The sequence below is a fragment of the Sus scrofa genome, chromosome 7, assembly GCF_054392235.1.
Source record: "Sus scrofa isolate SSC_HxYL_T2T_F1_AM1 chromosome 7, Sscrofa_HxYL_maternal_Yorkshire_Landrace_v2.0, whole genome shotgun sequence".
Lineage (NCBI taxonomy): Eukaryota > Metazoa > Chordata > Mammalia > Artiodactyla > Suidae > Sus > Sus scrofa.
In genome coordinates, this window is record NC_139389.1 from 107113460 (window position 1) to 107127422 (window position 13963).

General features: G+C 46.1%; 1 protein-coding gene across 20 annotated transcripts in view; it reads right to left on the bottom strand.

The window, feature by feature from the left end:
• DPF3 (double PHD fingers 3) overlaps window positions 1-13963 on the bottom strand; it is a 314102-nt gene that overhangs the window by 59593 nt on the left and 240546 nt on the right. For 11 of the 20 annotated variants that reach the window (XR_014811148.1, XR_014811140.1, XR_014811143.1 and 8 more), the window contains 2 exons: window positions 8151-8279; window positions 3903-5322 (listed from right to left, as the gene is read on the bottom strand). Coding sequence is in view for 9 of the 20 variants with exons in the window: in XM_021099467.2 (XP_020955126.1) it covers window positions 8151-8279 (129 nt within the window). In the remaining 11 variants the exon portion in view is untranslated. The remainder of the gene's footprint in view (window positions 1-3902; window positions 5323-8150; window positions 8280-13963) is intronic. The other 9 variants (XM_021099467.2, XM_084969793.1, XM_084969787.1 and 6 more) reach the window with 1 other exon arrangement.

Genomic DNA, 13963 nt, shown 5'->3' on the forward strand with positions numbered 1-13963 from the left:
CATTAACCTGATTGAACTTTGGTGTCCTCATTAACAAAATAGTAATAAATAACATCTCTTCTACCTCATGGGGTTGCTTCGAGAATCATGGTGAGATAATGTTGGTTGAATGTTCTGATAGGGTAAGGAATCTCCATATCCTAGGAATCAAGAAACTTAGGCCGAGATTCATAGAAACAAACTCACACTGGGATTAAATCCAGAACTCAGAACTTTTCTACTCTGGGCTTCTATTCACTGGATCAAAAATGCCTCACCCAGAAAAAAATAACTTCACTTCCAAAGGCTAAACAAAATTGATTTTCCCCACAGAAAAATTCCTAATACATGAGTCTGCTCAAACTTTAAGTACAAGCTCAAGATCATATTCATCAGATGTAACAGGAGGCATATTAGGATAATATTAATTAATTTTATTCCACCATGAAATGAGAACCTCCAAACAGCCTTTAGTTCTCTCCCTGAGTAATGATCTTGTGTTCGTTCCCTCAAGTGCTATATAAAGGCAATATCAGGCTGCAGCCCATTAGGTGCAAAGAGATGCAAAGTAAGCAGGAAGACTTAAAGGGATACTATTGATGTGACCATCATATTTTTATTAAATCCTTCTCTCTAAAATACCAGTAGCAAATTACATTAGTGATTTTAAAGTACCTTTTAAAAATTAAATGCATTATTTCTCACTCCCAGTGTTAATAGTGATTAGAGGGTCTGATCTCTACACAGTCTCAGTAACAGATGTAAAGGATTAGGTTGTCCTAGGTAGGAAAAAACAATAGATCAACAACAGCGATAATCACCTTTACATCAGCAGTTCCCCCAGGAGATCTGAATGTTGTAACAAATTTAGAAAGTTCTATATCTTTGATTCTCCTATCTTTGGGCTAGAATTCAGAAAATTAGGTGACATTTCTGAAGGATTTGGGATGGTGCTTTACTGAGCTGGGGACAAAGGAAACTAGTCAGAGCATTTTTATTCTGATGACTAATTTCTTTCATATTAATACTTAAGGAGCAATTACTTATTTAACAAAAGCAAAAACAACAACAAAAAAACAATACATGTGTTGACTGCTCACACAACTCTTGCAATATCTGAAGTCACAAAAAAGTAGATCTCTGTCCCTAACAGGTATCAGGAGGGAGTTGCTAGAAATGATGGTTTAGAAGATGAGCTCTTACTAAAACTCTGCAGAGAATATTAATTGGAATTATCTTTTGGGGATCTAATTGCTTACTCTTCAGTTTTGAAATTGCTTTTTTTTTTTTTTTTGGCTTCATTCACAGCATGTAGAAGTTCCCTAGCCAGGGACAGAACCTGCACCACAGCAGTGTCCCAAGCTGCCGCAGTGACAATGCTGGATCCTTAACCCACTGTGCCACAAGGGAACTACTGAAATTGTTTTTCATAAGGTTACTTTTTAAAGTTATATTCAGGGAGTTCCCCTCATGAATCAGCGGAAATGAATCTGATGAGCATCCATGAGGACGTAGGTTCATTCCCTGGCTTTGCTCAGTGCATTAAGGAGCCAGCGTTACCATGAGCTGTGGTATATACATGGCTTGGATTGGGCATTGCTATGGTGTAGCCAGTGACAACAGCTCCAATTCCTAGCCTGGGAACCTCTATATGCCACTGGTGCAGCCCTAAAAAGACAACAAACAAATAAATAAATAAGTAAAGCTATATTCATTACAAACACCTCCTTCTTCACATGGGCCTGAGAAAAGGGAAGGGAGAGATATATACATACATATTCCTATATATGGAATATAGACATATTTAAGGGGCAGCACAGAGCAATAATAAAATAAAGGGTATAAGTCCTGGAGTCAGATTTCTAAGGATTGAAATCTACCTCCTTATTAGCTGTGGGGCCTCCAGTATATTTCTTAACCGATTTAATAAACCTCCGTTTCCTCATCTGTAAACTGGGGATAATACAAGCTCCTCGTGGGTAGTCATGAGGATGAAATGAACTATTCCAGGGAAAACAGAACAAGGTCAGACATGTTGGCCATTGTTATATCAAGAAAGGAGGATAAAAATCTAACATTGACCATCAGGGCACTTGGAAACCCACGACAGCCGGCTTCCTCCAGCCATGCCTCCTTTCTGAGTTTTCTTCTCTCATCTCAATACATTTGCCTCCAGAGCAACGTCCATTCCACCCTCTCAAAAGTAACTCAGCTTCTCTGGGCTGATCTTTCTCAATGAAAAGTGAAAGATTTGAACTTGCTCATCTTCAAAGTCCCTTCCAGTTTTTTCTGTTTTTTTTTTTTTTTTTTTTTTTTTTTAAAGCATATGAAGTCTGAGTCTGTTGAAAGATACTACAAGCAATGTGAGACAAGGTTCTCAGGCGATATTAAGATACATTACTATGCTCCTCTTAGCGACACCAACTGAGAAAAGTGAGGACATCTACCACCGTGAGGAGCAGACACTGTAGATTGAGCTATTCTAGTAAAACAAAAACAGATACGCGATAGCCATCCTCAGACAAATCTTTCCATGGGCATTTGCCTTTTTAGGGCAGTTCACTCTTGGGTTCCGCCTCAGAGCCCCAAGCTAGACTCTGAAATTAGGCAACCTCTTATCATTTGTTTGGGCTATGTGGGTTTTTAAAATTTCAAGTTCAAAGGCAAGCAGTCATTGAGAAGTTCTGGACTGCAAAAAACTACATAGATTTCAAATGACAGTATAGATTGGTTGGACGTGTCTTTATTAACACAGAAGCTCACGTTTCATCAATGAGATCAAGTCGTAACGCTATGAATCCAATATCTGAGTCAAAGTAACAGAACAGATGAAGTAAAGAGGTGGAGAATGACAGCAGGGCAGGTTGTACTCCCTTAGTGAAACCAACTGGCACCAACTACGTTGGCTTTTTCACACAGACACACACACGAGCATGCAGGAATATTACAACATTGGAGGTTTGGGCCATATTTCCTAGAACAGGGCCATGTACAGATTAGGCAGAACATCCCCAAAGTGGGTGAGGGGGTCAATTTCATCCTCTCACACCTGAGCGCAACTGCCCAGGCAAGCACTTACAGATTGCAAGCAGGAGGAAAGTAGAAGCCCTTTCTGTCTCAGGTTACCAGGGACACACAAAGAGTGCATTTGTGGGTTTCTTTGCTGGGTCCTTGCTTCTGTTGAGTTGGTTTGTTGTTTTAATGAGAGGTCTAATTCATGAGGCTCTGCAAAGGCTGGATTGTCGAAGCAGATCTTCCCAGTTACAGCCTGTTGCCTCTTTGACCCCCCAACCCAAGCCAAATGGCAGGGCCTGGGTCTCCAGACCTACGTTCTTGCTCTCATGAAGGCCAGAGGCCCTGACTGACCACCCTCACTGGGAGCTCCGAATCGTCAAATCAACTGAGTTGATGTTTTGCCTAATCAGAGTTCTTTAATTCGTTTGCATCCCCTTAGCTTTTGCATTGGTACCTGGGAGCAAGGAATTCCACTCTAGACATGCAATCCTCTCACTCCTACCCACGTACAGCAGCCAGTTCCAACCTCAGTTCCCTGGACTCCACTTACAGGTGTAGCCAAGGGAAGCAGAGTTAGCCATGCACTCCCCCAGGCATTTTCTCATGACGTTGAAACCAGAAGCCCTCCCTTCACACAGAACCCCCCTGTTTCCCCCACAGCCCAAGCAAGGCTCGGATCCCACACGGAGGCCCAGGCCTGCAGAGGTATGCATGCACACACAGACAGCAGGTAACTGGGCAGAAGAGGCTCCAGTGGCCACTCCCCCACTAATTAAGGGAGTCTGAACCCAGAAAAAGAAAAAACAAGTTAGGAGGGGAAAGGAAACAAAGAAAAAAAGAACAAAGTTAAAAAAAAAAAGAAAATGATGCTTTTCCCTCATTGTAAGACAGGACCGCCAAAGACATACCTTTTAACTAGGACCGCACGGCTGTTCATCCTTGGGACTGCCAACACGGTGGACGGTCTTCATCACCCCGGGGGCCTTGAGCAAGTGATGCTTTGGTTTATTTCAGGAGGTGCTATTGGAAACACAAAACAAAGTGCCTGGGGGGCACTATAAAAAAAAAGTAGAAGAAGAAATACGGGAGACTTGATCGTCCAACGGGTTCGGATACGTTTTTAAACAGGGACGAGGGGAGAGGGAGACACACTGTTGAGGTATCATCCTTTCTTCCGCGAGCATGGCCTTGGGTGGCTTTGTCCCAGCTGAGTCCATGACTTGCTGCTTCTATTCCATTCCTGCATTTGGAAATTGCTCTTCGCCAAGAGGAAAGTGAGGAAAAGACCAGCAACAACAAAGCGGCAGCGAGGCCAACGGAGGAAGAGGATACCCGGGAGGCGCTGCCGGTCAGGGCCCAGGTGCTGCAGGGAGGCCACGCGGGTGGCCCAGGCTTCTCAGGAACTGCTGACATTCCCTCGCAAGCAAGGAGGAAGATGGAAAGGTGGGGGGTGGGAGAAACACAGGGAGGGGGGTCTGGCGCGGGGAGCCACAAACTCCGTGGGGCACAGCAAGTGCAATCCTTTCCCAACGAGGAAAGCCTCCTGCCTGGGGCTCCTTGAATCAGTCCCCCTCCCCAGGGGCTTTCTTCTAACCAGGATATGACTTCCATTCCTTTGATTTCCCTTCTCTCTCTCTCTCAAAAAAAAAAAAAAAAAAAAAAGTTCTGCTTCTAATAATAGTTAGAATATATAAATAATAATTGTTTAATGTTATTTGTTGTTTCCAAACCCAGTGCGCCTCCTCTCTTCATTGTTGCCAATAAATAGGAAAACAGGAAATCAACTCTGCTCATGTCAAAAAGATCCCCCCCCCCCAAAAAAGACATAATCCGCCTAACTTCCCATGTCTATGGAAAATAAATAGTACATGATGCTGCCATCTCTCTGAAGGACTGTTATTCTGCTCTTTTGTTCTCTTTTGTTTCAGTAGTTTGTGCTTCTGTTGGACGTACCCTACACAGAGGGAAAGGGGGCAGGGGCACGTGGAAGGTGAGAGGGAGAAAGCCAGGATGAAGGGAAAAACCTAAATTGTCTTTCATTTAAAAATATATATATATCAGAACCAGAACAATGACCAAAGTCAGAGGGTGATGGCTAATTGCCCAGAGAGTCTGTTCCGTGCGTTTAGCAACTGCCCTTTTTATCTGCTGTGGGCGAACCCCGGCCACTGCGGCGTCCTCGGCAGGAGCGAGGCTCTTCCAAATCGTCCTCATCAAAGCCGTGGAAAGTTGAGGTGTCACTTTCTGACGTGGAACCGAATAAGTCCTCCGTGGTGCGTGCTGCGGCCGCTGCCTCCTTCTCCTTCCTGCCTTCTCCTCCCAAATGAGCTGACACGTATGATGAATATATCAGCACATGGGTTAAGCAACAGACAGCATTATTAATATTCTTATTACATTATTACAGTGTTATTCTTAATAGCAAGATCAAAAACCATTTCACACCAAAAGGAATTAACTGGGTACATCACCTGGCGACAGGGATTGGGGGTAACGGGACAAAGCCAGCATTTCCAGGGAAAAGGATTCTCCCCTCCCCGAAAAGGCACCGTCTCTACCACAACAGAATTGTCCACAGCTCTGACAGCGCAAGATTCAACCACGATCTTTCTTTCTTTCCTTCTTCTCGTTACATGCACGCTCGCTCAACCCCGCCCCAGACAATGTGTTTCCTTGGTGGTTTTTAAGCCTGGTTGGTATTTCTTTGGTGTTTTCAGCTGGCGTCTCTTTGCACAATGTTTGTCCTTCACTTTGACAGTCAGCTTTACAAAGGTATTACTGTCAGATGACCCAGTCAAGGTGGTTAAGCCTCCATCCATTTTATTTTTATTTTTACCCGTTTCTAATCCCATTCTTTCCGTACCCTTTCAATCCTGCCCTTACATCATGTAGTTCCTTTGCACTGAAAGTGAAAAGAGGTTGGAAAGTCTGATAAGTGGTAGGTAATAAAAGAGCCTCTGGTCTTTTTTAACCACTGGAGGACATCTCTGTGATCTGCCCACACATACACGCGTGCGCACACGCATGCACGCGTGCGTGCATGCAGGCATACCCACACACACACTCCAGCCATGAAGCATACCCAGGTCTTAGGAACTCCAGAAAGTCCAGGGTGAGAGCACTGAGAAAGTGAGTCATAGAGGTGGAAAAGCCTAATAAAAGACAGTATCCTGAAATCTATAAAACTCAGGTTGAAAATTTCCACATTCTAAATGGACCCCAGGACAGCCCCCTAATGGGTCATAATGTGCCATTTATGGTGCCAATTTCAGGAATCTCACTTTTTCTTCCAGGAAAAGGAGGTCGTGTGGTAGATGGGAAGGAAAAGACAGCTCTTCCGAGCTCCATACTCCTCCTTGGAAGGACTCCAGGGAGGCCTTCGAGAAGCATTCGCCCACCTGCCTTAACAAGCATATTCCATGGGCTACTGCCACCTGTTTATTCCCAAGGCAGCAACTATTTCAGGAACATCAGAGTCAGACCTTGACTAAATTATGCACCAAAATGAATCCTCGGCAAATGCAGTGAGAATACCTAGGCTGGTATACAATGGCCCCCTGAGTCACACAGCAGAGAGATCCTGGGAAGAAGAAGCTGAGTAAAAGCTGTGAAAAGAAAGGCTTTGGATAGAATAAAACCAACTGCCCACTTCTGGTCCATATGGAGCAGATCCAAGTACCCCAACTTTTGTAGGAAAGAAAGGGGAAATTTCAGCAAATTTTCCCTGAGAATTCTGAAGCTGCCCTCTCTAACGCATCCCAAACTCACAGCAGTCATTACACTCTGCCCGGAATATCATGCCACCAAGTAACTTTGCTTCTGGCAGTAGAGACTTTGTCTGATCGCTTGCTTCTTAAAAATGCTGACCTGGATTTCATGTGCATCCTTCTCTTTTTGAGTACCAAAATCCCAGGTTCCACGATCACATGGGCCCTCTCTTCTAAGCTGGCACCAGTAGGGTAAAAAGTTCAACATTAGGTATCGTGTTTAGTAAGTAAACAAACTGACAGAATTGCGCAAATAGGCCACCCATCAGGGCCCTTAGGGGTTAAATGTGGAGGGTTGTGTGCAGTGGAAACCACAGTGCTTTTCCAATTCCTGATTGGCCGCTCCAGTCAGTCGTAGAGCTTCAACAACCCAAAACCCAATATAAAAGGACTCACGCTAAAGTTTGCAGACAGAGCAAGGGAAGAACTGGGCTGCTACAGTAAAGCCAGGTGTGGGCATCTCAGGCCTTCCCTCAAGACTAGGAGTAGAAAAGATGCTGGGTGGAAAGATGGGAAGGAGGAGTGACTGATGGCTGCTGGAACCAACCGCTCAACAGAACTGTGTTTCACCTACTAGTCAGCAGTTGATGAGACTACAGACGAGTCTGAAACCTTCTCTCCTCCCTGTGTTGCCCTTTGGCCTAGTTATAGCATATAACAAATACGAAAGAGCAACCACGACCAGCCAAAAATAATGGAACTGCAAAGCAAAACGATAGCTTGAACAAAACGTGAAGGCCTGAATTCTTTTTAAGAATGAAAAGAACAAGACCAATTTCAGTCTTTGGCTAGATCAAAAATGAAAATTCAAAACATCCCAGGTCCAGAGGAGCCCTAGGAGCACCTGCCTTTCGCCTCCTTGATCTACCAGGCTTTCTTTTGTTTTCCGTATGAGACGATGGGATGATTGGGCCAATGGAGGTGATATGTATGCAGCTGCCCAGGAGCCCAGGGATCTCTGGCTCCCACACGTCCGGAGGTGGCTGCTCTCCCAATATTCATGTGTCTGTACTCTTCCGGTTTGCCCCGGGCACTTCCGCGGAACCAACACATCTTTTTGTTACGTGCACATCAGCCGATACAAGGAAGCATGTTGACTGTGTCTCCAGTGTTCCCACTGTGTCCCGCGGTCATCCACAACAACACACAAGGAAATATCCACCTCATGGAAAGGCCAGACACACACTGGCCAAAACCTTCTTTCTTTTTCCCTGGATCCCAGGGTGTAACTTTTAGTTCTTAAGAAGACAAAAATCAAAATAATCGGATACCCCTCTCCGCTTAAAATACCACCACTATCACTTCTGCACCCCCACCTTTCAGCCCCGCCCCCCGCAAGATGGCAGAGAAAGGCGAGCAGAACAGTTCCTGGTCTACAGGCACACTCACCAGAGCGTCCACAGTCTGCACAGGACACCAGCTCTTCCGGCCTCCCACTCTTCTTGTTCATGTTAGAGCCCCCCAAGCAGAAGTCACAGTAGTTATTGGGAATGACTGTCCCATCCGGTCCTTTCTGGGCTGTGGAAACATTTTTTAAAAAACATCCAGTGTTAGGCTGGGGTGATTTTTCCACTGGCCCCGCTTCTCCCTCGGTGTGCAGAATCTGCTCCGGAAAGAATATGAAATTTAGAATCTGAGGTTTTGTTACAACCAAGTTGTTAACTTGAGCTAAGTTTTCTTTGTGATCCTCCTCAGGTCAACAGTACTAACAATGTCTTACAAGCCATCCAGAGTTGAGTTTGATTCTTGCAATATTTCCCAGTTCTGGGTTTTTATGGTAATGACTTTGCTCTTCTTACTGCATCCCCGGGTGTGCAAAGCATCCAGAAGGCCTACTGGGCAGGTACATTTCTCTCACCTCCAAACACCCAGCCACTGGGGCCAAGGCCCCAAACGTCAGATGGTAACCATCAACAGTGGTGTGCCTAGAAGAAGAGCGGACAGGCACCATCTAGGCCCTGCCCTTGGGAAAGATGGTCCTTTAGGGACATACTCCTTATCTCCGAAAAGGAAAACACAGAAGCACTGATGGGGGAATCATTTCCAGGAAGGACCCTGAAGATGCCCTTGGGGACCTCATGCACATCATCTTGGAGGGTACACAGGTGTCCACTCTTGTCCAGGCTCATCTCCCTAAAGCCCAGACTCACTGGTCATGGCAAGCACCCAGGACTAGTTAATCAGCAGACCACCCCGAGTGCCTAGAAGCAGAACCCGACACTTAGCCTCACATCAGAGATGGGGTGAGCATGTCGTGAGGCTAAAGGTTTTCACAAGCCACCCCTGCTGAAAGGCCTTAACCAAAGGCAAAGGAGTGTCGTGGGACAAGATCTTAAAAACAAAGCCTTGTGGAAACAGCCATGTCCTCAAGCACTGAAATCTCCATTTCTAAGGAGCTGGTTAAAAAGGTTCTTTGCACAAAGAGAGATGCCTCCATTTTCCTTAGTTTTCGATCCCTGTTGTGGACCTCTCTTTGTCACATTAACAGTCCCTGTTTGTGACTAAGAAGAAAAGTCTCTCTGTGTCTGGGATCAGCCTAAACCACCAGGGTGTCTTCGTCCTCGCTCTACTCAATGTCTGCAGCTATCTTTCATTATTCACTGGCTAGCATTAATCAGGGTCCCGTAGGGTACAAATCTGTACAAGGAAGCAGATATGTGAGCAGAAATACCATCCAGACAGTAAGTGATAAATGGATTCACCCACCTTAATATGATTCCCCCTGGCCTTCGCTTCCTCCCTGCCTCTGCTTTGCCTCCAGGAATAGAAAAACTTACCTGGGGAAGGCGGAAGACAAAAGCTCACAGAATTACATTAGAGAGGGTTAATCCATTTATCAGTTGCTATTTGGATTGTTTAATCAGTTTCTAAGTCATTGATTTTCATCTTCAGGGAGGCAGACAATTCTCTGCAAGAAATGTGGGGGCTGTTTGGGGCAGACAGAGGAGATGGCCATACCAGGTGGCCTGGGGAGTGTGGGTTTTTCTTCATCAGTCACTGCATCTCAAAGACATCTGTGTGTCATACAGAAGGACTTTGCAAATAATCTCCCCAAATCTGGATGTCCACAAATATTTTACTCTGCCTATAAAATGTTCATTGCCCACATCCAGAAGGAAGTCCCTTTCTTCTTTCCCCCTTGATGGCCATCTTGACTGTTTTTAGAACTCTCTCAAGAAAATCCAGAGTTCCCATCATGGCACAGTGGAAACGAATCCAACTAGGAACTTTGAGGTTGCGGATTCAATCCCTGGCCTCGCTCAGTGGGTTAAGGATCCAGCATTGTCGTGAGCTGTGGCGTAGGCCGCAGACACGGCTCGGATCTGATGTTGCTGTGGCTGTGGCGTAGGCCAGCAGCTGTAGCTCCAATTGGACCCCTAGCCTGGGAACCTCCATATGGTGCGGGTGCGGCCATAAAAAATGCTTAAAAAGAAAAAAGAAAAGAAAAGAAAATCTAAGCATGTCTATGAAGCAAATACACTCAGGGTTTTCTCATCAAGAGACTATCATGAAAGTCAATCAAAAGGTGAACAGAAAGAAGTGGGTTACATTAAATGTTGGGGCTGAGTGTAAACCAACGCTCAGTTCCATGATTGGTAGGAACTACATATAGCACGTGGAGATGCCAATCACAACCTGGGTAGCTTCCTGCATGAAGAACTGTCAAAGAATCCCAAGTATACCATCCCGCTAAACCTTGCAGGAGACCCAGACTCACCGTCTGTCTCTTTCCTGTTCTCTTAGGGACTCCCCATTAGGTCAGATTTTCTCCCCTCAGACAAAATCTTTAAGCAACCAAAGAATCTAGTTTCTCCAACACATTGTATCCTTTGTGATTTATGAGGATAAAGAAGTAGAATATAGAGCATAAGAATATCTGGATAATTCTTTACAGTTTTTACCACCCATAGACTATTAGTAAAATACCCTATTGAATCAGGGACTCCAATATGGCAAGAAATTTTAAAAAAAATTCAGAAATGATCTAGTAGAGCAAAGCAGACAGTGATGGAGAAATTGATACTATGAAGAAAGACCAAAGGAACAGAATTCATCTGATGAAGAGAAGCTTCTGAGGAGCCTGAAGCAGAGCAGGGTCCCCACATGCATTTGAGTTCGTTATTAATTATACAAAGTTCCGGATCAAAAGGATGAAGAAGGTGATAAACTCCCAGCTGCAGGCCCTGGTGTGTGCAGCTGGGACATGCCAGGATGCTGGATATCATTTACTCCAGCAATGGCCCAGCATAGAAAGTGATGGTGAGCCCAGCATAGACTGCATTTTCCAGCAAAATCCTTTCTGCCTCAGTCCCTACTCTCTGCGAGTGACAATGAGCTAAAGCTTCCTCCCACCTTGGTAAAATGGCATGGGATAGACTAACCAATAGCTTTCGCATCCGGTTCTCTTACCTTTGGGGGTATTTAGGATTGGTTTCAGGGTAAAAGTTCTTCCGTGGAGCTCTCTCAATTCCCCAGCCAGAAATGACCAATCAGGCCTTGGGGAAAGCATGTTGTTGACATCATTTCTATGACCCTTCTCTTGTCCATGCGTGAGTTCACCTGCCTCACCCCTGCCCCCCGCCGTCTTCAATGGTTTACTCCTTCAGATGGGGGACTACATCAGCCCGTTGTTGGAAAACCTGTGTGTCCCGTGTGCTTTGTTAACAATGATATGTGAGATGAATGGCTTAGAAAAGGACAGCAGAGAGCTAAGTAGGCAGCCCAGGGCTGCCTTGGGAGCTCCTCCTAGGGGGACAGAGGCAGAGTGATGTGTCATTCTGAGTACCACTCACTGCCTGGTATAATTTCCCTAGTTTCCAGAGAGAAGAGCTGGTCCATGTTCACATGGATGGGTCAGTTGCTTGGCTTGGGTCATGTCTAGTTCCCAGAGTACACAAGAGTGGCCTCAGTTGCTGGAAGATGGAACAGGATACTGTACCCCACCTGCAGTGGGTGAGACATCATCGGGTACACAAACATGTCAGGAAAGTATAAGACTAGGATTCACTATCCCTTGAGAAGGGGACACCAGTGCCTGGTTCAAATGTTTTGTGAGACGAAAAAGAAACAGACGTGTGTTATCCCACAAAACTGTGACAGATCTTACACTGATGCTGTACATACACTATTTCATTGATTCTCATAGACATTTTGTGAGGTAGGAAGCCTTGACAGATGAGGTACCTGAAGCCCAAGGAGGTGAAGGGGCCAAAGAAGCAGAGGAGGAGGCAGGATTCACCCCTGGATGGTCTGTGCCCCCAGAGACTCTGTCTCTAGTTACACTTCTCTCCCCCCACCCCACCCCGGGAAACTCAGAGCCAACCTTGCACGTAAAATAGTTCATAAACTCTTTGCAGTCAACGTGATTCACCCATTACTTTATTTAGGAAGCCCAAAGCGATAAAAAGTATTGAGAATGGCCTAATAAAAGTGGAAATCCCCTTTGAACTTAAATTTAATGTACCTACCACAATAATCCATCCCACTGACCCTATTTATTGTCATAGACTCCATGAAAACACTCCTCCAGAGAATTCCAAGACTCATGAAGGAATCTTTTTAAGTAAAGCTTACAAAGTGGCTTGACTGGCCTTTGGCCTGACCCATCCGTGAGCAATTTCCTGGCACCATCTATGAGATCATTATAAAAAGGATTTTACTATAAATAGGAAGCTCGTCCAGACCTTGCCAGTAGGATTTAAATCGAGATTCTGCTTCTGCTTATGGGAAATTGAGTCCTGCTTTATAGAACAAGATGACAGGGAGGCCAAAGACCCGAGTGGTATCTCAATGGCAGCGTCTACGGTGATGGATTTGGTTTTCTGTTGATTGATGTTCATGGGCTGAGATCATGTAAGTGATACAAGGAAGCTGCTGAGAAAATAAAGTGAGCCTTGAGAGTTCAGGAGTTTACCTGGGGGAGATAACTTTAAAAAGCTCAAAAGAAAAAAAAAAAGGAAATTAGGAACAATGTTCATGAAAAAAATGGGAAAAAAATAACAGAAGGTATGAGGGAACATTCAAATAAATCAAACCAAGAGAAAGGAAAAGCCGAACCCCAAAGAGTCCCAGCAGGACACTCACGAATGGAGGAACAGTTATTCTGGAAAGGTATTAGGGCACACGACCACACGACAAGATTTTTATTTACTTATTTATTTATTTGCTTTGAAGGGCCGCACTCGTGGCACATGGAAGTTCCCAGGCTGTGGTGTAGCTGCCAGCCTACACCACAGCTCAAGGCCACAACAGATTCCTGACCCACTGAGTGAGGCCAGGGATCCAACCCACATCCTCATGGATACTAGTCAGGTTCGTTTCTACTGCGCGGCAACAGGAACCCTCATGCTACAGGATTTTGACTTCCGTCAGGCCGCATGTCAAGGGCAAACAAGGCCCCAAATCTCCCACAGAACTACCACCCAGACAAGGCTGTCTTTCCCCCTTTCTGTCTGACTTCTGCCTCGATACGCCTGCCACTCGTGAGAAGAATGAGCGGTGGGGACAGGCTGGCCACCAGCAACGGCCCTTCACTTGCTTCTGCCGAGACCAGAGCTATGTCCCTAGTGTCCCAAGGAGAGAGGAAGCAAGCCAGAGGTTTGGGCTCCTCCGCGGCACATCCACAAAAGCGTGACTTCACATCCTGAGCAGACGCTCCAACCACCTGCCAGGGCCTGGTGTGCAGAGGCGCAGCCGTGTTCCCTGCCCACCACGCAGCCTACCCCAGCCCTGGGCCAGCAGCTGTCCTCCCAGGGCCTGCCAGCAGGGGTGTGCAGTGCTTGGGGAACCCAGGGGGCAGGGAGAAGGGCCCTGCAGGAGGTGCTGTGCCTCTCCTCGCCCCCTTCACTTGTTCCCCCACCAGCCTCCACGGCTGACAGTTCCCATCCCTCCGCAGGTCTGACATGTTGCCATGGCAACCAGAATCCTGGGCTCCGGCAGCCTCTGGTCTTGCCACCTGTTATTACTTCATCTCTCAAGTGTAAAGCATCCTAGTCCGGAGCCACTTGGCTGTGCAGAGCGCATCTTCAGTGGATGGAGTGAAGCGAAGGGGAGAGGAAGAGAAGCGGGAAAGCGGAAGGCGGCCCCAAGCTGGCCACACAGGGCACCCTGCACAGGCCAGGCTGGAGCAGGAAGCTGTGGAGACGGGGAGGGTGAGGAGGGAGGGTGAGCTGACCGTGCTCTGATTCCCTTCAGAATCAGAG